Raw genomic sequence first — 24,189 nt, forward strand, 5'->3', positions numbered from 1 at the left:
AATGTAACTTGAAACAAATTTTAATACAATAAATACGGGATTGTAAAAAATGTGCACGTCCGATTTGTTTGACAAACCACAGCAGTCAGCCAGCGGAAGTGGGTTTTGGGAACAGGCCGTCCAATAGGATTTGGAGATAGGCGGGGTTAACAACACAGCTCGAAATGTGATACGCGCTCTTAAATTTGGAATTAAATAATGGCGCATTGATACATATTTTAATATGATAAACTCGCGGGCGCGAAAAAAAATGTCGTTTGACTCGTTTTTTTTTTAAATAATCGACAGTCTACATAGACAAAGGCAGTGGAGGCAGCTTGTCCAATCGGATTTGGAAGAGGGCGGAGTTTATCTGTTTCACAACAAGAGGCGACTTTGACAACGATAGGAGACACGACCGGTTTTCGTATGCTGGTTACGACAGAGCGGAAAAAAATGATCGGACGCCAACTTAAAAGGGTAAGAGGCGATTCTTCTATGCAGCGCACAAAATATGTCTTTTTAAAAGTGCGTGTCTTGAGAGGTACGTGGACCTTTTTGCTGATGCGCGCAACCGGGGAGGTTCGTCGCCACAGTCGCTCTCCGAGAAGTCCAAACAACATTCGTTCGTTCGTTGTCACGTCATTTGGCTTGGAGGAACCGGCACTCACTGCTAATTTTATTCTATTATTATTATTATTATATTATATTATTCTTGTTTCAGTATTAAAATTGCAAGCACAGGGCATGTTGCGTAGTCATTATTGGGTTGTTATCTGATCTAAAAAAAACAAAACACTGATACATCCAGTATCAAATAACATTAACATGAACCATTTTAACATAGTTTAGCATCTGACAAATAATAAAAAAAAGAGCCCAGTGCAATAGAAAATATTTTGCGTTGTGGCATCAAGAAACACACTGTGTGCACCGGCCGAGCCATCCGCTTTAACAATGCATTTTATTTGAAATCGTTGAACTGTTTTGACTATTTTCAAGATTTTTGGTTATTTTGTTTTAATAACATGGAATTGAAGACATAGGAAAACACAAAATTTGAATGGAAGAAAAAAATACATCTCATATTTTTTTTTTACATGAAATCTAGTGGACCCTCTCGTTTTCTTGGTTTGGCATTTAGCAAATTTACCTGTTCACATTTTTTTTGTTTTTTTATTTGCAGAAACCTGTATTTTTACTCAATCTCCTACTTTTGTGGGTGCGTGTTTGTCACGGCAGTTAGAATCACTAATTATCGTCAATTGTTCGCTTTTTTTGCGTCTCTATTTCAACAAATTTGCCACAATCTTCAAATTGATGATTACTTTTTTCCATGTTCCATAAACCATGCACATGCATAGAGGCATACGATTTGACAAAAGGAGAGAAAGAGGAAGCGCGCTTTATCACATTATCCACAGAGAATTAAAAAAAAAAAAATTCTATTATTTCCGTGTAGGTTGATGCATTTTTTTGGGTTAGGGTTTGTGCTCAGCAGAAACAAAGCAAATCTCAGAAGGGGGGAAAAATGTAACTAGCTTAAATAATGTCATTTTGTATGCCTAATAGCATAATTGCCCAAGTCATTATTAACCGTCATATACCCAAAAAATATATAAAATATTTATTAATATTATCTATATATCAAGGTGCACTATAATAATGTCCCGAGCAAAATTCATAAATGAAGCGTCCCCATTCAGCATCAACCACAAATGAAAGAGAATGCTGTCGTCAGTTTTTACATAACTCTAGAAAGTTCTGCTTGCTCATTTCTGAATCCTGTTATGATGATGACGATGATGATGATTCTGTTTACGGCAGCTGTAAAGCGTCCGCCTCACAGTTCTGAGGACCAGGGTTCAAATCCTGGCCCCCCTGACACTCTAAATTGCCCCGTCAGTGTGATTGTGAATGCGACTGGTTGTTTCTCTCCACGTGCCCTGCGACCGGTCCAGGGTGTACCCCGCCTCCTGCCCGATGATAGCCGGGATTGGCTCCTCACTCCCGTGACACCCGTGAGGTTGAGCAGCTCAGAAAATGGACGGATGCCACATTCTTGCTTTTTATTTGCAGGACTACGACTACTGAAAGTGCCTGAAGATGAAGGGTCTTTACCTGGTGGAGCCAGTGGTGGCGCTGTACGCGTTCTCCACGTACCTCACGTACCCGTTGGTGCAGCAGTACGTGTACCGGCGGCTGTGGCAGCAGCTGACCAACAGCACGTACCCCGTCTCCGACAACACGTCCACATGTGCCCGCGCCAACGCCAGCGACCACGACAACCGCACCTTCTACTTGCAGGCCAGTCCATCACATATAAATATGAATCGGACACTCTAAATTGCTTTTTAACTTGTATGTTTTAGCTGGGTTCGTACACCTTTAAAAAGGGTATTAAGTATTCTTGCCATTCCCAGTATGTTTACACTAAAATTAAATGTGTATTTGTAATCTGACAGTACGACTTTACCCGACGCACACAATGCAAAACGCCAGAGACGAGCTAACGAATAGCGTCGATATTTTGCGGTGTTGCAACCCCTTAACAAATACTTGGACACAAGTGGTCCATCAAGACATGTAGATGGACAATATAACGATACTCACAGGCATTCTTTGTCCTCTGCAAAGAATAACCAATATTTTTGCTATTTACTGAGGACTGCCCATCTTCCTGTATATCCAATAATGTGCACTATTCTGCCCCCTAGTGGCCGAGGTGCGCACACATCGAAAGAGGAGCTGTGAGTGTTGTATCTGTGTCTGGGGGAGAAAAAAATGTAAAAACGATTAGGCCTTGGCACGATTGCTGGATATCTGAAGTTGATTGGCGTATTGATCACGCCTGTCGATTGAGCCCTTTAACGATAATGCTCTCAATGGACACGCCATCTTTTTTATTTTCCACGGTTGCTGCACCTTTTGCGGCGATACAAAGGAATTCGTTTGCCAAAACTGCACCTGAATTGCTGTTTTTGTAAGTCTGCGCCACAATGCTAAAGTTAGTCGCTGCGTCAGGTGGCCGGAAGTTTATTTTTCACGACGCAAATTTGTCACTTCTGCTTTTCGTTGATATTGACGGACACGCAGGGGAAGATCATAAAGTCGGAAGTCAAAGTGTGACTAGCGCATGTCAGAATCTCACAGTCGCGCGAAACTTGGTACAAAATGCGTAATGGGCAGGCTTTGACGTTCTGGCGTGTTCTTGCGTCTCCAGGAGGTCCAGGAGCAGGTGTCCCTGTTCTCGCTGTACTCTCAGGTCCTGTCGGCGGTGCCCTCCTTGCTGGTCACCCTCCTGTTGGTGGCGTACAGCGACCGGGCGGGGCGCAAGGTGGCCATCGTCCTGCCACTTGTGGGCACGCTGCTGTACACGCTGTCCCTGCTGGCCGTCTCCTACTTCCATCTGAACGTCTACCTACTGGTCGGGGCCACGTTCCTGTCCGCCCTCTTCGGGGGCCTGGGCACCTTCCTGGGCAGCTGCTTCGCGTACGTAGCCGACCTCAGCGGCGCCGGCGGCCAGCGGATGACGCTGCGCATCGCCGGGCTGGACATGATGATCGGGCTGCTGTCGGGCGCGGCCTCGCTGTGCACGGGCTACTTCCTGAGGGCGGCCGGCTTCGACGGGCCCTTCCTGACCTCGGCCGTGTGCCAGGTCCTGGTCCTGCTATACGCTGTCTTCATCCTGGAAGAGACGGTGACACGGCCGGACGCCGACCCAGACGAGGGTTCGGCCGTGCGGCAAATGTTCTCCACCGTCTACTGGATGTTCACCCGGGCCGGACCCAAGCAGCGAATGCTGCTGGTCCTCCTGGTCTTCATCTTCACAAGCTTCTCCTTCACCTACGTGGGCAGCTTCTCCTTGTTGGTGCTCTACGAGCTGAACGAGCCGCTGTGCTGGACCGAAATTCTCATCGGCTACGGTGCGGCGCTGTCCACCACCATCTTCCTCTTCAGCTTCGCCGGCGTGGCCGCTTTCACGTACTGCGGCGCCCCGCAGCTGCTCGTGGTGTTGATCGGCATCCTGTCTTTGGCCACCGGCATGACTATGGTGGCCTTTTCCAAAACCACTTTGATGATATTTCTAGGTGAGATATTAGCACGTCTTTTGGTTTCCTCCCACATGCCCTAAAACATGCTAGCTTCATCGAGGTGATTTGGCACGACTCCCCTCTTGTGACTGGCTCCAAGTCAGCTCATAATTCAGATAATTCAGAATCTCCAAAATTGGAGATAAGAGAGATTCTAAACACACCATACGCGCTCAAAGATGAAGGCTGAAAATGTGCAAAGACCGGGAACTTTGCCATCCTCAAAAGTGGAGATGTAGCATGAACGTGTTTTTTCACATTTCATTTTTCCAGAATCTTTTGGCGTGTCAAAAATGGTACCAAGCAATGCAGGCCCGCTTAGGCATGAGTCACCCCTGACCCGAGAACTTGAGTGCCTTCATTTGCATCCATTTTTTTTCTGGGGTAATATTGACGTGATGTTAGCTAGCTAGCTAGCTAGCTAGCTCCTGTAGGCCTCTTCCCTTTAGATGTTCCGCTAGCGAGGGTGTTTTGGAGCGCCACGCTGTTGGCCATGAGTGCACGCACATCACCGAACCAGGTGTCGCCAGATGAAGGGTTGTTGATGCCGTCTTGTTTTTTTTCTGTGTTCCTAGCGCGGCTTCCCATGCTCCTGTCCATCATGCCCTTCTCGGTGCTGCGATCCATGATGTCCAAAATCATCCGCAAGTCCGAGCAGGGTGAGCGTTTGCGAGGCTCCCTCACTTGTTCACCTCGAAACGTTTGCGAGCGTTTCCTCTTTCTGCGCAGGTGCTTTGTTCGCCTTGCTCTCCTTCGCGGAGGTTCTGACAGCCAACGTGTCGGCGGCCGTCTTCAACACCTTGTATGCCGCCACGGTGGCCTGGTACCCCGGTTTTGTCTTCCTGGTATCTGCCGGACTTTGTGTGATACCGACCATGCTTCTGGGGTAAGTGAGTAAGACGGTAAACTTTTACGCAGTTGATGCAAAAGTGGTGCATGGGGTGGTTTGAGCTCCGACCAAAACAGGAGATTATCATTCGTGTAAAACCGCTTTCCACACAACTAAAGTCAAGTGAGTCTTAAGTTCTGGCTTTCCGCCGGCACCTTTCACGCAGCCGCCCCGTCGCCTCCGGATCGAAGCGTCAGGGCTCGACTTTAATCAGTTCTTCCTTTCCCAATACCTTTTACAGAAGCTTCGGCAGGGGGTGGGAAAAGGTCAACTTCACACCTCAATTCAGTATCGGCGCCTTTCGCACAGGACAGTGAAAGGTGCTTCCATGACGGTTTTCATTCTACCGCGGAAGGAGAAAAAAATCACCGCTTGACTTTATCTACCATTCCACATTGGTACCTTTAACACAGAACAGCGACCCGAGAAAAAGTTGAGTTTGAGGGACTGTGTGAACGGAAGGGGTTTGTTGCGCTTCTTAACTCATTGCCAGCCGTGGAGGTTTCTGTTCGGCAGCTGGAATCCAACCATTTACTGCCATCGGCGGAGTCTTGGGGTCTGGCCCAGCCTGTCTTGAAAAATCAGTCAAAGTCCAAATGCTCTAAAAAGGCTGGCAGCGAACGGGCAAAGACCCCGAGTCCCGCTGGCTACACAGACTACTTGCCGACCTGATGGCCGATCCAGATGGCCGACTGGTCGCCATGTCGTCCGGAGAAGTCTCCCAGACGTCATCCCGTAACATAATACATCCCGAGCAAGCAATTGTTCTGTGGAAATGCGCACTTTAGTAACCCTTGTTAACACACAAGGTGCGTCGGTCCACGGTGTGCTCCTTTTGTGTGCTTTGTTGCGTTGAGTCCACACAGAAGCAGTACTCAAGTGGTACTGCAGTAGTGGTGTGATGACTTAAGTGGAGTCACGCACACTTGAGTGTTTGACGCATTCTCTGGGGATCAAATCAAGGATGGGACCTGAAACCAGACTTGAATACCAAACCCTATCTTGAAACTCTAATTTAAAATCCCAACCCAGACTTGAAACTCTACTTGGTAACCAAAACTCCGACTTGAACCCGTGATTTGGAACCAAAAGTCTAAACTGCAACCCTGTCGTTAAGCTGAAATTCTCATTCGAAACCAAAACTCAGACGTGCTTTTGCGTAAGTTGAAACCTCACCCAAATGTGAAAGCTGAACACAGACTCAAAACAGTCACTTGAAACCCAAACTCACGCAAACTTTGGGACACGTCCAATCTTTGCTGTCGCGACGTGTTCGTATCAGTCGCCGGCGTTCTCGCAGTTTTGTCAGAAAAGCCAACTTCGGCCTTAAAATGTTTCATCTTTCTAGCGTGGTGTGCGCGTTGGGAGCCGACGTGGCCGCCGAGGACGAGGCTGCGGTGCTGGTCGGGGAGTCCGAGGAACGTCCTTGAGCCGACAAGGATGCGCCTGAAGACTGCGACGACCGCAACCTGCTCCTAAACTGAAAAACAAACAAACCGACAAATCTCCTCTTTGTTGGTTCTTTGAACCTCTCGTCTGGAATTGTCACTTGAGCAAAACCCAAACCCAAAGTAGGTGACGGATCCCCGTTTTACAAAAAAAGACCCAACAGGTTGTCATCCTCCAGCGCTTGTGCCGTTGGAACCCCCGTCGAAAGGCAATAAATGCTACACCGTTCGCTCCCTCTGGGAAACTCGAACGAGAATTGACAAATACGAATCATTTTCAATGAAAATGTAATCGTATGTCAAAACAAATAATAATAATAATACTGTGTCAAGTTCCATGCAGTGTGTTTGTTGGATTGGTGCTTGATTGTTTTTAAAATCAAAAATCAAATGTGTGTAGGTGTCATTTCTCCAAGCCACCGCTAGAGGACTCTCTCGAGTCGACAAAGGCGGGGGATGCGCTCCAGTACACTGATCGGAACACACAAAATTGAACAATACTGTAAATACTTCAAAATCTTTGCATAAAATTGAATCTGTTAGTCAAAAACCTCCCCCAGGTTTGAAATACTGTAAACTTAATTGGAAAGCCCCCTGTCAAATCTATCCATTTTCTGAGCCCCTTATCCTCAGAAGGGCAGCGGAAGCAACCGAGCCAATCCCAGCTCTCATCGGGCAGGGGGCGATTTGGTCGCCAGCCAATCGCAGGGCACATGGAGGCACCGCGGGGCAATTTAGTGTCCAATCAATGCAAGAACATGCAAGCACCACAGAGGCGGGGTTGGGATTTGAACCCCGGTCCTCAGAACTGTAAGGCCAATACTGTCCAGCTGCGTCACCATCCTCCCGACCATTATCCTATTTTTTTTTTTGGAAGTATTTCGTGACAATACGGTTTACCCACCGTAGCACAAGAGCCCATCGATGAGGTTTTCTTTATTACAGCCGTATATATAAATATATGTATATTTTTAAAGTAAAAAAAACAAAACATACCAATGGAAAATTTCTGTTCCAAACAATAAGAACCAAGTCCAGATTCAGCCCAAAACAGTCAAGTCCCATGTCAAGAGCCAGAAAAGAATCAGCGGGCTACAAACTCTCAAGAACCACTTAAAACAAAGTCTGGAACGAAAAGAACCAAATCAGGAGCCACATCTGAATCTGACAAAATCCAAGTCAAGAAACCAGTAGTAGGAACCAAGTCCATCTGTGGTTTTTACTCTTGCGGATGCTCTTAAGTATTTGCAAAGCGTCCAGATGGAAAAGCAGAAGCCCAGTTCCTTTGGCACCGAGGACTTCCAGACACCTGGAAAAGTCGTCCCGGTGCCAGGATGTTTCCTGGACTGGGCTTCAGCGCCAACACACACATAGTTCAACGCTACGGCGCCACAGTTGATGACGACAATCGTCTCAGCGATCATCTTCAAACGTTTCAATATTTATCAGGATGGATCTCACGTGACGGTTTTGAAGTACAGCATCAGGACTTGTACATTTTCCACATTGTTTGCTGTTATACGAAAGTATCGGCACTTCCGCTTTGGTATCGAGCGTGAGTACTTTCGCCTTCTGTGGGCTTCAGAGCAGCACCTGCCCGATCCGGATTTTTGTAGGGCTGCGCTGATTCCGATATTTGCCAGAAGAAATTCCGATAACTGTTTTATTGAAAAAAAAAATTATAACAACAAAAATCATGACATTGCCCAATTAACTCGGCCGTTAAGAACTAACACAGCCGGTATGTAGCATCAGTAGCTAGCGAGTGCCGTATCGAACAATTTTGGGTCTGGACCCAGAACATCTGATTGATCTTCACGTTCGCGTTCCAGTCTTCTCCACAGCGACCGCTCGCCACCGCTGCTGCGGCGGCGACATCTTGAAGCGACCCGGCTAGCTTTCGCGCAGACGTGACCTCGCTTTTCCATGCACGTGGGCGGCGGGGCTGATGGGAAACGCAGATGATGTCAAAGACGGCGGCAGACCAAAACCCAGTCTCAACAGCCGCGTCGTCGATCCGCACCAGTTCAGATTCCGGGCTGAGGGGTTTGGGGCGCTGGGATTCATTTTACGGGTGTTTGATCGGCGAACTCCCAAATTTCCGGCCCGTAAGCTGTTCAGCAGCACTTCGGCTTTCATCTTCCGGGACATAACAACGTTTTTCTGTCAAGACGGCACCGGCGCTGTCCGAGCACCGGAATGTTTCCCTGTCGCTATAAAAACAAAAATGCGACACACCTGCTCTGCAGAATGTGCGCGTGAAGGTCGCCTCGACCGCCTCTCGGCAAGGCAGCAGTTGTGGGAAGTTCCGCGCTCGGCGGAGGCAAAACCGTCACGCGGCCCACCGGAGCGGAATTGAATTCATATGAACGCTCGCAGGGGTTCAGAGTTCAAACGAAGACACGCAAACATCCGAACATGTGGCTGAAAATGCAACACCAGTGAAATTACCATAGATTTCATCATACCAGATGCAATCGCATAATCAATTTACCGGTGGATCTACGTTCCTCCCTTCGGCTCTGATCACGAGATCTGGGACGTGACCGAAAAAAAACAAAATCCCTGATACAAGCGGCCGAACGGGTGAGAACCTCGCTCGGAGTCGAGCCGTTGCTCCTCCGCATCGAGAGGAGCCAGATGAGCTTCGGTGAGGGTCTCATCGCGGACTTAACCTCGCCATCACATGCTCGTGGGTCGGCTCTTGTCGCCGTACCCCAGAGGTGGTGACCTCTGCCAGGACATGAGAACCAGTTTTTTGGGTTTTTTCACTATTCAAGCATTTTATCTTATGATCAGAAACAGTTTGTTCCGTAGTTATTTATCAGAAAAAAAGTGCCCCCAAAAAAAGTCTCTTTCACAAAGTTGAGAACCTACTTAAAGGGGACACCTACAGGTCCGGAGTACAACAAGAGTAAAGTGGAACTAAAATTTTCATTTAGCATATTTGATCCACGTCAAATAAAAGAATGAATCCCTGCTCAGTATTAGCGAATAAAATGGAAATGGGAAGGACTGAACATCAAAGAAAGCACAAAACTCTGGTGCAGATTTGGATCAAAGTGGCCAATTAACTGACTCGGTATATACAAAGTTATGAAGTACATTACTGCCCCCTAGAGAACTGGAGGTCAACTACAGCAGCATCAGAAAGGGATACAGATTCATTCACTTGGTTCAGAACCGCTTTGTAATGCACATTACCGCCCTCTTCAGGACTGCTAGAGCAAGATGTGATTTTTCTTTTTGCTCTGCATTAATATAAAACACATTAGAAAGAAATGGGCGGCACGGTGTAGCAACTGGAAAGTGTTGGCCTCACAGTTCTGAGGACCCGGGTTCAATCCCAATCCCGCCTTGTCCCCGTGCCCGTCTGGGCTTTCCGTGTGCCCTGCAATTGGCCGGCAACCAGTTCACGGTGTACCCCGCTTCCTGCCCGTTGACAGCTGGGTTACGGTCAAGCACTTCCGCGACCCTTGTGAGGCTAAGCGGCTAAAAAAATGGATGGGTGGATGGATGGAGGGATGGATGGAAAGAAAGGATGGAAGAAAAAGTCTGTGTCTCAGTTGTAAAATACTTGTAATGAACATAAGCGCCCATGACAAAACCAGATTTCTAGTCCAGCAACAAGCTCCAAATTTCAAGAATTTTAGTACTGTATGAAATATAAATGTGCTGTATTAAAATATAAAATATAAAATGCAAAGAAATGTAATCAAGCCCTGCTGGGTTTAGAATCACTTTCTGATACACATCACCGCCCCCTGCTGGAGCGGAGTTCAACCCCACAGTGTGCCTTTCCCTTTTTTTGAACTGCAGTCCGTACATATTTGTGACTTTTCGTGCTATTTGTGACGCTCTATTGCCCTCGACGGCGGCGATTCCCAACCGATGCGCCGTGAGAAGTAAGATACGTGACTCGGCTCAATAATCACTGCTCTACAGGACCAGAGTTCAATAAAGGTCTCAGTGTCTTTGGGCTTCCGATTGGCGATCCGACAGCGGTTCAGAGTTACGGCGCCACCTGCTGCTCCGGTATGTGCTTGACAAGCCATACGCACGCGCGGTAAACCTCTGAAAACAATCTTGTCATCCGATTTAAAAGCGAGAATGTGGAGGGCTTCGGTTCGCGTGTGGTTGTCTGAAGAATTCTCCTCCCGAACAAAAAAAAGCAAAAGTGGACAATCCCGCCACGTCCGTCCGGCAGCCATTCAAACATTCCGCAGCTTCTGCCTTGGCTGCGGCGGCGAGACATCTGCGCCGTAAAAGAGGACCATTCGCAGAAGAAAAAGGATTTTATGTGATTTATGCTCAAGTCGCACGCTGTGGCCATAAACAACGAAAAAGCCCGAGACCGGCGGCAGTCCTCGCAGACTAAATGAGCTCGTTTGTGTCATTGAGAAACTCTCGGCGCTACATCATAATTTTGTCATATCAGACGTAGATGAAAACAATCAACTGAAAGATTGCGCATGACGTGGGATTGCCGTACAACCTGAAACCTGTGAGCGCATTTCCTGCTACTTAACACAAAACAATTTTTAGAGGGACGCTAATCGGGAAAAGATACACGCGACGTGACCGCCGCCCACCCCGTCCTGCCCTCGATCCCCCCCCGAAGACCCCCAACAGCTTAAAATGTCGGATCCAGGATCCAGGAAGTCGACGCCCAGAAACGACGAGCTGAAGAAAGTTGAAAACCAACAAGCGAAGTTCAGACCCCCAAAAAAGAAAAAAACCCAGAAGCAGGAAGTCCAGACCAGGAAACAGGAAGTTTGGTGCGCGTCTATACTATGCACGACTGCGTATGGATATCATATAAGTAAAGTAATATTTTTACACACACACGCAGGCCTGTCATTAATCTGCCGTCGGTTGGAAATGCGGCCTGGCGGCGCCGTTTCGAGCGCGTGCGCCGCAAAGTCACGTCTGGCTTCTAAATGCGGGGACGTGAGGCGAGGTGCCACTTTCCCACGATGCCTTGCTTGCGGGGGCCAGGAAGCAGGCGGGAGGGCGGACGCGCACGCAGGCACGCTGGTACGCAGGCACGCAGCGAGGAAGCTCCCGTGGCGGAGATCGTGCGAGGTGGCCGTCGGATGGGCCTATACAGGAAGTTCTCCGCCGGGGGCCCGCTTCCCGTCGGCTCGGACTCGCCAGCACGTACGTTGAATCCTTTTGCTTTTTTTTAATCTGTGTGTCAAAATATGTCGCTGCGGGTCCAAATAACGACATCTTTGATTTCGACCGGCTTCCATAACTTTATAGGTGACACCAAAATATTGTTAATTTTTCAGCACCTATTGTGTGTGTCCATATTTCAAAAGACACACGCACACACTGGCTCACGTGTGGGTATCCTGGACTGCCGACCCTTCACCCTTCAGGACCAAAAACTCCTGACAACAAGACGGACGGCGACGACGATCTCGCCGACGTTTACGTGACGACCCCGAGCAGCTTTTTGACCCGGAGGCGGTCCAGAAGAATTCCTCCGCCTCCCGCTCGGACGGACGATGGTTGCGTTTCCTGTTTTCTTGCAAAATCCTTCCTTGATAAGACACCTGCAGAAACCTCGTCGGCCACTTTCATTGTATTGTGTTATTCTGCTCTGTTATGCTTTTATTGACCTCACATATTAATGTGAGCAACATTCTGTTTGTTTTGATCCGCATCTCAAACAGCTCGGGAGAAATCATCTTAAAGGGGAAATCCAGCGCTCTGCATGAACAGCGTATCCAATAGATCATGTAATATGTGCCCGATTTCGACAATCTGATGCTAAATCCTTTCTCATTTAATAGAGTTTTGAGAAGATTTTTATCGACAATGACGACTTTTCAGGGGCGCTCCCATTTTCGCGAGTCACATGACTTACGTGGGCGGATGTGACGTGTACCGTGGTGTTCCAAACGCTGGATTACGTGGGACACCGTTATGCCCGGCGCTGATGTCTCGGATTTATCCTCATCTGATGAAGAAATAGCAGTATCGGTTGATCGGGAAGACGGAGGAATACTTCTGTACAGATTCGAACCCGTAGCTGGAATTCATGTTGAATATTCGGATGGTTCTTCAGGCGGAATGACGCCGAGTCTGACTACTACTATAAGTGTGCAAACAAAGGACGAGAATGATGCGGAGTCTGACGAGCAGGCCGCGAGCCGAGCTTACAGGCGGCGGAGGCCTTTAGCCGAGTTTCGGTGGTGGTGGAGGCCTCTAGCCGAGCTTCGGCGTCCGGGGCTAACGGCCTCCGCCGCCTGGAACCTCGGCTCGCGGCCGCCACCGGAGTTCGCTCGTCCGAAGAACCATCTGCGGCTGCGGGCCTGGAGCTCCCGGGGGCCTTTGTTTACGCACTTGTGCCGCGCGTAGGCCTTCGAGTAGTCAGACTCCGCGTCATTACGCCTGAAGAACCATCCGAATATTTGACATTAATTTCTGCCACAGGTTAGAATCTGTAACCGACGTGCTATTTCTTCATCAGATGAGGATAAATCCGAGAAATCAGCGCCGGGCCACGTAATCCAGCGTTTGGAACGACACGGTACACGTCACATACGCCCGCGTACATCATGTGACTCGCGAAAATGGCAGCGCACCTGAAAATTCGTCATTGTTGCCGAAAATCTTCTCAAAACACGATTAAATGAGAGAGGATTTAGTATCACATTGTCGAAATAGGGTACATATTACATGACCTATTGGATACGCTGTTCATGCACAGCAGTGAATTTCTCCTTTCCAGGATATCAAGGATGAAATCAAGAGCAACAACCCGGCGTTTTCCTGCTCCCGTGGACTTTCCACAAAGCCTGCGTGCCGTCCCACGATGAAAAGTGCCGCCAGCCTGCAGGAAACCGCCCGCAGGAAGCGCAACGTTGCCAGCGGCCCGGCAAAGTCAGACTTTTCACCGCCGCTGCCTCAACCAATGTGTTCATTAATCGTCTGCGCTCCCTCGCCCCCGGCAACCCTGATTTTTTTCTTTTTTTTAAGCGACCGTCGCAGCTTAGCAACTGAGCACCACCCGCGCTCAAAGTAGCACCGAATCAAAGTTGTGATTTCCAGAACCAGCACACCAAAGACTCCTCACGAAAAACTGCCCCAAAGTGGAAACGGCAACTTTCAAACGCTCTTTGTAACTTTCAGTGTTTCACGTGGATTCCTTCTTTTGATTTTCAAAATCATGTCGTACTTGGAACATGAAGACGACCTTTTTTTTTCCTCACTCAAAATATCCCCGACAAATGCCGATGGGCCAAGACTGACAGCCATTTGACGGCCAGTAGACTAAACAGTTCTGTTTGTCAGTGGTTGACCCCTCCCTTAAAGAGGACCAGTGGACCGGCTGGTCGCCGCGCCGTCAGTCATGGAATCACAGCTGCGAAGGAAGCCTCAGCACGCACGATATTGCTCTTTACTCCCTGGGAAAGGAAGCGTTGAATGAGCGACCATTCCTGCCTGTCCGGCCAAACAGGAACAGTGCGGCTCTGCCAGCATATCATCTGGGCTGGTCCAGGAGGAGGAAGCAGTACGGGGGGGGACCCTCAAGGCGCTCGCTTATTTGGGCGGCCGGAGTTTCACCACAGGAACGACACATTTCACTTGATGAGGGGACATTTAACACAGGGCGAGGCACGCAAATGCAAAACAGCAGAAAAGATGGAAAGGACTTTAATAATCCATCTTAGATCAAGTGGGAGCCAGGCCGTAGGCTCAACTTCACGCTCCACAGTCACCTGGGTCAGGCTTTGGAGATCGGCCGGAGTGATGCAAGACTACGTAATCCGCAGACTTCACGGTTGTCTTAATCCACGATTTGCAGAGAGCAGAACGGCTAAAACGAGAAACAGACTAACGGGGCTCGAGGTCGTGATTGAAAGCCGCTCCGACAGCTGCAAGAACAGCCAACCTTGAGCCGGGAGACTTCCCGCATGTGGGCAGGAAAAACAGCTACCAGGAAGAGACGAACTCGAGAAGTCCCCATCGTGGATTCGCGGAGTAGGATTCTGACAATCCGGGACATCCTGACTGGCTACCTGTTTTCATCCCCAAAGCCAGCAATCGAGTTAGCAACTCGAAATTTGGAACACGTGCCCATAAGTAGACACACACTAAAAAGTTTCAGGAAGCCATGAACAAATCAAAACAAAGACTCAAGGCTCCTTTTACAGAGGTCCTCCAAAATATTTTTGGTAAACTTAAGTCAATTCCACTTCAGAACATGAAAATGGTCACAGATATGATGAAACCCAGCCCAAAAAAGTCTCAAAGATCATTCCCGAAGATGTCAAATATTTTAACCTGTTTTTTGAAAATAGCGTCATGAAATCGAGAGAGACGCACAAAAAAAGCTTTTCAGGAAGTCACGCCCAACAAGACCCAAGATGAAGCAAAACCATTTCTGGTGGTCTCCAGGTGAGTCCACGGCAAAGTTGCCTCCTCCTCCTTATTTTTGATTGCGACCAAATTTGATCTTGCATGGAAGACGGATGCGGAACAGTACATTGAAAACCACCCACCCCGGCGTGGCACCCAAAAAACTGAAATCAGAGCTTCAGCCCACATCGCCTTCCGTCCTTTTTACCTATCGACCGATTTTAAGGTTCGATTCCGCTGACCGGAACGTTTCGATCTTCGCATTCTGGGCTTCCTCTTTTATTACAATCTGTCGGTTTTAAAAAATTGCAGCAGTCAGCGTCGTGCGTGTGACCAGACAATCAAGGACAGATCCAAGAAAGTCTGCGCTCCAGCGGCGGATCTCCCTCCGCACACATTCCTGCAGTTCTCAGCTCCCAAATTCTTGCTCTAATCAGTTTTCCTCTGACTTCGGGAAAAGAAGCGTCCGGGAATCGGCTGGGACGCCAAAGGAGCACCCCCCGCCCCCGGAGACGACATGTCGGCGCGTCGTGATTATTATTATTATTTTTTTTTTACGACGGTACATATTTGAGTGCGACATTGCGGGGGACCCGCCGCCGCCGACAAACATGTCAGGCCATCGCCATCGCCATCTGCTTCTGCTTAGCGTCGTGTCTAATAATTGCGAGGTCGTGGCAAGTGTCCACACAAACACATGCGACGCATTTGCGCACATGCACTCACACTGCGCGGGGGGGTGGGAGATTTATTTGTCCGCCCGTTTGTTTATCGTCCATTCTTGTAGCTGCCCGAGCGGTGCTAAAAAAAAAAACGATTGCGGGTTCGCCTCGTAAAAGTCGGCGTGTGCAATTCTTCCGGTAAACGTATCGCCCCACCGATTGCAGATCCAGACCCAAATGGACCAGATAGAAAACCAGTTTTTGAATTGTCACCACAGCCTTTCTTATAGGACCCAGCGGATGGTCTGGCTTTGCCAGATCGTTGCCATCCATGCCTCGTTCCAGCACTTCCTTGTTCCTGATCCTAAATCCCGGTGTATCGACCTCTACCTGTCCTCCGACCAACCCCGTAAGCTTAACGTGCTTGACACTGCTGCTCTCTCTGACGGATCTCCCGTGTACCGATCCCTGCTTGCCCGCTGGACCAGCCTTCTGGTTACCGCTGCCCCCAGTTGACTGTCTGCCTGATTCCCGACCTTGGAAGGAATAAACACTTTTCCCGAACTGCCTCTGCGTCTCCGGAGTCCTGCATTTGGGTCCTCCCCCGCACCGATGGGTTTGACAACACTGTAGTATCTGTGACTGTGGAAAAGGCGCAACCTGGCCAGGCGAGCGACGTTGGATTCATCCAATGCGACAGCAGAGTTGGCCGTTGTCGGCTCAGCTTCGCGTTTGGCTAACTGTTGACTGGCTAACTATTAACCAGTCTTAGGCGCTGGGCCGTGCGGCGATTGTGCGAAGATGCGATCGTTACAATCTGATTTGGTTACCGTTTGCTCAATAGAGCAACTGAAAAGCTCCGGCCACTACTAACTAGGTGTGGGACCGCAGTTGGTTCTGACGGGCAGCGCTAAGTTACATTCAGTTACCTCGTGTGATTTGTAAAGCCACGCTGCTGCTTTGTAGTAAATCTTTTTTTTCAAGTGCAACATGATTCCCAAACTTTGGACGCTGGGCTTTTCCCTCGTGTTACAGCCCACGTGGAAACAAAAAAATCATCACCCCAAAACCTCGCAATCTCGCCAAATAATCAGGGATATCAAATTTGATCGCTACGATTGGAAAATCTGTGATACGGTGATGGATGCCTGTCTACTAAAAAATGGTGGGTGAATGAAGCTCAAAATGGCTTCTTTGTGATCTTGAATGTGGAAAATGGAAAGTATTTAATATTTATTTTGATGAATGTGAGCATGTTTTTGGGGGTGTGCACACCCGGACAAATTCCGGCAGGCACCGGGTAGGACATGCAAACGAGACAAAGGCGGGGCCGGGATTTGAGCCCGGGTCCCCAGAACTGTTAGGCAAACGCTCGACAGCTGCTCCTCCACCGTGGTGAAAAATATAAAATTTAAATGAAAATGTCAGACAAATAAATTAAAGTGACATTTTGCAATCAGCGGGGATTATTAATTTCTATCATGAATTAGGAAAACCCCAAAATATTAGACGGAAGAGTACCAAAATCTGAGATGAGAAATGAAAAAGTGGGGGAAAAACAGACAGACGAGGTAGTCAGTAGTCAAATTGAACTGCATGCAGGGAGGGGGGCATGGGGGGGGCTATGAGATGATGATGTTATGATATTGCACGAAAGAAGACTGCTAATGAGGAGGCTCTTTTGTCTCGCACGTGGACTTCCACGGGGGGCGCCGAAGTCGAGAGGGGGGGGTCTGTCTGCAGCGCGGAGGGAGGAGGCCCGAGTCCCTCCAGGTTTCCTTGCGCCCTCCCCCCACTTTGTGCCGGCAACCCACGTGCACGAATAGAAAGGGGGGGGGGCGTGGGGGAGGGAGGGGCGTGGGCGTGAGCCTGCTGCCGCCGCTGCTGGAGTGGGCCGAGCGGGCTCCGGCAGCTTGTCAGTCGGCGGACCGACCTCATTCGGCTGGAGGAGCAAGAAGGAATCCAATCCATATTTAAAATAATAATAATAATAATAAAATAAAAACAAGACACGCGCACAGGATTGGACGAGAAAAGACGGGGCGCGCACGCACGATTCTGACGGAATTGGCCCATTTTTTCCCCTCCTGTGGATCGTGCGAGTCGTTTTTTGTTTTGTTTTTTTTGGGGCATAGGAATCAGCTTCATATCGGGGACACCCGGCGCGTGCATGCTTCCACCAATGAATGTAAGTGTCGCACACACACACACACACACACACACACATATATGCAATTCATGCACGCACACACGTGCTATTTGTTTGGCACGATGCGCAGCTTTCATCTGCCAACCGCGCTGCTCCAAACGTTAAAAAAAAAGAAAAAATGAACACAAAAAAATGAAATATGCGAAGCTGCACCGAGCTAACGGTTTTGTGTGTGTGTGTGTGTGTGTGTGTGTGTGTGTGTGTGTGTGTGTGTGTGTGTTGTTTTTGTTTTGTTTTTCTCGGGGTGCACTGCCTCCTCGGTAACGGGGCGCGAGCGTCAAAGGGGTTCCGTTCTGGTTCCCTTGCTGGGCTTTGACCCGCAAAGCGGTCCCGAGTCCCACAAAAGGCACGAAGCAATCAATGGCTTAGCGGTTGGCATTGGACCTTAATCGATTCCTCCCCTCCAGCAACCTTCTTCTTCACTGCAGCTGACCGAGGACAAAAGTATTGGGACAACAAAAAAGAAGAAGTGAGGAGGAAAAAAAAACGGACAAATGTTTTGGGACACCTCCAAGAAATAGATGGAGCCGATGGGCAAAAGCTTAAATGAGATGGCAATGTGAGGGGAAAAAAAAAACCAAAAACATTTGGACCAAAGTATGAAGAAACCAACAAGGAGACGAAAAAAAACAAAAAACAAAAGGATGCCTGGAAGGCCAAAGGTATTGGGACGCGTACAGGAAGTGGAAACCTACACAAAGAGGTCAAAGAATGTGACAATATTGGGATGCGCAAATATACTGGGACACCTTCCCATTGTCCAATGCTATCAGAAAACTGACAGGAAGTGCGTCAAGCGGAAAGTGCACAGCCACCTCCGTGACACTTGGGGTGCGGCCCCGGAGCCGGAGTCTGATTGGCCGCTTCGTCAGCCTGCACGCGAGTGTCCGGCTGTGAGCCGTGGCCTACGGCAGCTACTCGCAAGCGCTCTCATTTTGTGCGTTTCCAAAGCTTGCTCATGTCGCCCCCCCCCGTGGAGGTGCGCAGCCGAAGCTTTTATCCTACCATTTATTTGTCGGCCGCCGCTGAGTGCTCGACGAGCTCATCGTCAGCATCGGCGGCGTTTAAGAATGTGCGCGACCGAGCTTGTGTGTGTCTGTGTGGCGCTTATCGAAAAACGCGTCGGGCTCAAGTCATCGGACCTCTCGGTTTCATTTGCGGCGAGATGGGTTTGATTTTGTGTGTTTTTGCTAGCAACCGAGGCCAAAAAGTGGTGACTTTTGGCATTTTCGGTGATAAACACAAACACTTTGCAACATAAGACAACGAGAACGACACGGGAAGCCGTCAGAAAAGCGACTCCCAACGTAAGCGGCGGCACGCGCTCGCCCATTTGGGAATTGGACTCGGCGCCGCTTAGAATTCCGCTCGCCGGCGTGTTCCGTGAGCGGCACCCCCATTCCGGACGCGGCCGCCCCCTTGTCGCCGACGGACCGTGCCGAGTCTCCTTTGTCAGGATGTCGGCAAAGAAAAAAATATGTCCTTAGGACATTTGGTGTCATTTTAGATTTCAAAAATATTCATTATTAGATTAGCCTAAAGTGGCAAAGCTACGCAAAGGCTCCATTTTCTATTTAAGCTTTTAAGGTTTCTTTTGTTTGTCACTGCAAAAAGAAATCGCAAAAGCTATTTTTTGAGGGGAAATTATTTTAATTGTTTGATAATTAAATAGTTAAAGAGAAAAAAAAATGTAACCTGACCTTTTCACCCCTTTTTTCCCCCTAATACTTAACTTCTGTGGAGCCTGTAAAAGATTAAAATATCTTTTTTAAATGTTTTTTTTTTTTTTGAAGGAGAAGAAGAAAAGACTCCAAAGCAGCTCGGGAACAAAACGCAAAGTGGCCAGTCCGTCCGGCGGGAGCTCGAATGTCCGCTCATGCGTTTTTCATGACGGCTCGGCTCGCCTTCTCCGTCTCCGTGTTCAAAGCGCCGGAGCGACCTTTTGTCTAATCTCCCACAAAGGGCGCGATGTCGAAGTCGCCGGCGATGAGAGCGCCAGCCGAAAGCCGGATGAGGTGGGAGGCCGGCGCTGGTGTCCTTCTTGCGAGAATCCGATGGATTTTGAACGCGTGACACGCAAACCCGCCCGCCGCCATTTTGCAGGTCAGCCAATGACCTCTCGCCCCACGTCCGAGCATCTATGTAAGCGAGCGCGACTGTTTGTCTGTCTCCGTGTGCCCTGCGATTGGGTGGCGACCAGTTCAGGGTGTAACCCCGCCCGATGATGGCCGGGATTGGCTCCGCGGACTTTCAATCCCGCAACCCTTGTGAGGATAAGCAACTCAGAAAATGAATGGATGGATGTTATGTCTGATTATTATTATTTTTTACTTTTTTGAACTCGGACATATGAATCTTTTTTTTTTTTTTTTCAGCTCAAACCTTTAAACTAGAATACTTTAAACTTGTCTTGAACTCTTCGTACTCTTTGAACCCCATAAGTAGTTTTTGTGAACTAGCTTACTTTCCTTCAACTCGTACTTTTGAGCACTTTTAAATGTGTTGTTCTTTTTAACCCTACTTTGAACTCCCTTAACCATTGCAACTCGTTTTCTTTTGACTTGTGTGTTTTTAGCTGGGTACGTAATTGTTAAACGCCTTTAAAGGGTATGAAGTGCTACAGAAGAGCTTGAGTGGCCTCAAGGTTTTGTTTGTGTACATGCGTGTGTGATGACTTCATCATTGTGCGACCGGGTCGGCCGTTTTTTGTTCACGTCGCGTGCGACAAGGGGAGCTTTTTGCGCCGGAAGGCTTCCGTACCCAAACGGGCTTCTGTCCGTCCTTCTCCTCCGTCTGTCCGTGTCCTCCAACGGATTCCGCGGAAGCGTCCCGGCTCCTCTCGGCCGAGCCGAACGGGCGACAAACGCGCAAAAGAAACCGCGAGGCCGCTTCTCCGCTCCGCAAACGAGAACAATAAAGCCACTTGGAGAGTTCCGGCCCGGCTCATCCACGCTGGTGAAGCAGCATGTCGCGCGTTACCCAACGTTGTTGTTAAAGCTCGACAGATTAAAAAGTCAATATTAGCCCCCTCTTTTTTTGCACAGTTTAATACGCAACCTTTTCCAACGACTCGTTCGTGCACAACGTTATATCATCTTTTTCCAGTGCCTTGCCACTAGAGGGCGCGTGCGTGGAGAGAGGTCACCGACAAACACGCAAGGCCGTTAGCGCGGCCTTCGCCACGGTACCGACAGCGCGTTACTCTCGCCGCTGCGCCCCAGGAATGCGAGGCGCTACCCGAAGACGCCGCGGGCGTCGTGTCCGACCGATTCACTCCCGCCGCCACGTCTTAACGCCTTCCATCTGCTCCCTCCTCGGTCGAAAAACAAAAACCGCAGTAGCGTCCTTCCAGATGTGGAGGTCGGCGAGCGTGACGGGGTCGGGGGAGGGGGGCTCCTTCCCCCCCTCCATTCTCGGAGGACCCATAGATGGGTTATTAATGGAGCCTCCTCGGGGGCCTGTAAAACTGCCGCGTGCGGTCACGGTTGACGCAAAGTCCAGCGATGGCCAAGGAATTGATTGCATATTAAATCCCGCTTAATATTTTCTCCCAATACAGAATATTTCACGGGGCATGTGAAATAAAGAGTCACAAAAGAAAGATCGTCCCGCTAATGCAGAGTTTTGTTGTCGTTGTTTTGCCAAAGTGCTAGCTTACATAAATCCTGCTAGCAGGCACTATAAGTCATCTGTTTGCTTCTTTTATGGAAACAAACGACAGCTCAAAACATCCCCAAAAATTGAATTATCGTTCTAAAGTTGCATTTGTAACCGAGAGGGGGGCAGATTGGGGGGGGGTGTTCATTTTTTTTAAAAAATCAGGATGCTAGCAAAACACGTCGCCGTGAGCCCTCGCAGATGTGCAGAACATGCCTGGCATTTTGATGTCCACACCACAGGAGCCGCGGTCTGGGCGAGCGGCGCTCGGCCGGACCGCGGGCTCGCTCGCTTCCCGTCACGGTGGGATGTTTCCATTGGAAGGATTTCACGCGGATCGGCACCGACCCGTAATGGCCTGCAGCATTATGACGTGTCCGTGGAGGCTTTCTATTTGTGTGGCGCTGTAGCATGAGGACGGCGGCTCTTTCCAGAGATTTTGCCGCCGCCGTACTGCCTTGATCGGTACCCAAATGTTCCGACTCCCTAAATCATTTGATGGTTACGGTTCAGATTCCGTGTTTCAGTTCCACGATTTGTCGAGTCAGGTCCGGTTCGAGTGGACTAAGGGCACTGACAGAGCACCAAAATAGTACCGATCGCCAGTCAGTGTCGTTTGGTTTATTTGATTATCTTTCAGTGAGTTGGAGAAGAATTTGCGAAGACTCAAGAAAGGACGGATCCAACCGAAAAGGCGTCGGGTGCAGTCATAGCTTATTACGCAGATGCTGAGCTCAGCAAACAAAACCTCTCAAAGCACCAACAGAAATTTGAACATCCTGGAGTGAAATTTAATCGAGTCTTGGTCCAGTTTGATGTATTTCCTGTGCCACCTTTGCCAAAGTTTCAAAGTGAATTTTATGGCTGCGGCTCGTTCCAAAAAAGCTGGAGAGGGTCATTCATGTTTGCCACTGCTTTACTTCCCCTTTTCTTTTCCACAACATTCAATAAACACTTTGGAAGTGAGAACACTAATTGTTGACGGAGTTGTAGGTGGAGTTCTTTCCCATTCTTGCTTGATGTACAGTTTCATAATGTGCCACACATTTTCAATGGGAGACAGGTCTGGACTGCAGGCAGGGCAGTCGAATCTCTTACGACAAAGCCACTCTGTTGTAACATGTTCAGAATATGGCTGAAATAAGCAGGGGCATCCATGAAAAAGACGTTGCTTGGATGGCAGCACATGTTTCTCCAAAACCTGTATGTACCATTCAGCACTAATGTGTTTTCACAGATGTGTAAGTTAGCCATGCCATTGTCACGAACACAGCACCATAGCATTACGGATGCTTTTTAAAAATTTGTATCCATAATATTTCATTTCCTCTTTGGCTCATACGTCCACAATTTCCCAAACAATTTGAAATGGCGACTCGTTGGTTCACAGAACCCTCTTGCACTTTACACCGGTCCATGTTAGATGAGCTCAGGCCCAGAGACGCCGATGGCATTTCTGGGTGTTGTTGATTAAATGGCTTTTGCTTTGCATAGTAGAGTTTTAAGTTGCACTCACAGATGTAGGGCCCTACATGTATTTACTGACATTGGTTTTCTGAAGTGTCCCGGAACCTGAATGTGGTGATATTTAACGCAGCATCCCGACTTCATGAGAATTGGGTTTGGACGAGTGCTCCTTTTTGTGCGTTCAGGTGTAGCTGAGCCATGTCTCTGAGAAGCGAGGAGTTGCGACGGCGACCCAGTGCTCCGTCTTTCTGCTCTCTTCTTTGGCGACCGCTCATCTACTTGCCCACAGTCCTGGTCCTGCTCTGGTCGCCCGCCGCCGTCCTCGGGGCACTGGAGCTGCAGCTGGATGAGGAGCAGCCAGCGGGGACCATCGTCGGCGACATCAGCGCCGGGTTGCCACCTGGCGAGTCCGCTAGCCTCTACTTCATCTCAGATCATGAGGGGACGGGCGTCGGAGGCGACCTAAACATTGACGAGACTACCGGGATCATCACAACGGCGCGCCGCTTGGACCGCGAGCGCAGGGATCGCTACAGCTTCATTGCCGTCACCATGACAGGCGTCACCATCCAGGTGACCGTCATCGTCAATGACATCAACGACCACGCACCCGAGTTCCCCAAAAGCAAAGGGCTTCTCAGGATCCCCGAGCACACGGCGGCTGGGACCCGGTTTTCCTTGGATCCGGCCAGCGATTCCGACAAGGACCAGTTTACCACTCAAGGGTATGCCATCCGCGAGGGGAACGTGGGCCAGGTGTTCCGTCTGGAGACCAAGAGGGCGGCCAATAAGGCACTGTATCTGGACCTGGTTGTCAACGGACTCCTGGACCGAGAGAAACGCTCGAGTTACACGCTGATCCTGGAAGCCTTCGATGGGGGCTCGCCCAGGAGGGTGGGCTCCATGACTCTGGAGGTGGCTGTGACTGACGTCAACGACCACGCGCCGGTTTTCAACCAGAGCCGATACCACGCCATAATTTCAGAGAGTCTCCCTCAAGGAAGCAGCATACTACAGGTCAGTTGACTTGTGTCCCAAGTCCTAAAATTGAGTCGAGTCACCGCTGGCTCAGGGATTTTCATCAGCTGCGAGCTTCGGTAGTTTACACTCAAAAGTATTTTTGCAGGTCTTTGCTGCAGACCAGGACGAGGGTGACAACGGACTTGTCCTCTATGAAATCAACCGACGTCAAAGCGACCCTGAGCGCTACTTCGTCATGGACCTCAAGTCCGGAGTCATCACGTTGAACAGACCGCTGGACTATGAGCTCAAGAGAGTGCACGAGCTGGTGGTCCAGGCCAGGGACAACGCAAGCCATCCGGAGGTAAAAGGAAGGTTATGGTCGACGGTACCTTTAGACAAACAACTCAAAACAATGACAAACGAGAAATTGAACCCAGAAAGTTGGACC

The 24,189-nt window shown here is 49.2% G+C and overlaps 2 protein-coding genes and 1 long non-coding RNA gene across 4 annotated transcripts in view; all 3 read left to right on the forward strand.

Annotated features, from left to right (window-relative positions):
• The first annotated feature begins 234 nt into the window (after positions 1 to 234).
• Positions 235 to 6,788, forward strand: si:dkey-5g14.1 (lysosomal proton-coupled steroid conjugate and bile acid symporter SLC46A3). Its single transcript, XM_061803317.1, has 6 exons — positions 235 to 459; positions 2,059 to 2,286; positions 3,203 to 4,070; positions 4,649 to 4,732; positions 4,803 to 4,959; positions 6,311 to 6,788. The coding sequence occupies exons 2-6, from the start codon at positions 2,086 to 2,088 to the stop codon at positions 6,390 to 6,392; spliced, it is 1,392 nt and encodes a 463-aa protein (XP_061659301.1). The 5' UTR covers positions 235 to 459; positions 2,059 to 2,085; the 3' UTR covers positions 6,393 to 6,788.
• Positions 6,789 to 10,770: 3,982 nt separating this feature from the next.
• LOC133492098 (uncharacterized) lies at positions 10,771 to 12,132 on the forward strand. Its single transcript, XR_009792554.1, has 3 exons — positions 10,771 to 11,188; positions 11,263 to 11,570; positions 11,705 to 12,132. It is a non-coding gene; the product is annotated as an uncharacterized LOC133492098 (long non-coding RNA).
• Positions 12,133 to 17,333: 5,201 nt separating this feature from the next.
• The window catches only part of LOC133491830 (protocadherin-16-like), a 38,797-nt gene continuing 31,941 nt past the window's right edge, over positions 17,334 to 24,189 (forward strand). For both annotated transcript variants that reach the window (XM_061803473.1, XM_061803474.1), the window contains exons 1-3: positions 17,334 to 17,633; positions 22,964 to 23,795; positions 23,905 to 24,102. In XM_061803473.1, coding sequence (XP_061659457.1) covers positions 22,977 to 23,795; positions 23,905 to 24,102 — 1,017 coding nt within the window. In that variant the 5' untranslated portion in view covers positions 17,334 to 17,633; positions 22,964 to 22,976. The remainder of the gene's footprint in view (positions 17,634 to 22,963; positions 23,796 to 23,904; positions 24,103 to 24,189) is intronic.

Source organism: Syngnathoides biaculeatus, chromosome 18 (assembly GCF_019802595.1).
Source record: "Syngnathoides biaculeatus isolate LvHL_M chromosome 18, ASM1980259v1, whole genome shotgun sequence".
NCBI lineage: Eukaryota > Metazoa > Chordata > Actinopteri > Syngnathiformes > Syngnathidae > Syngnathoides > Syngnathoides biaculeatus.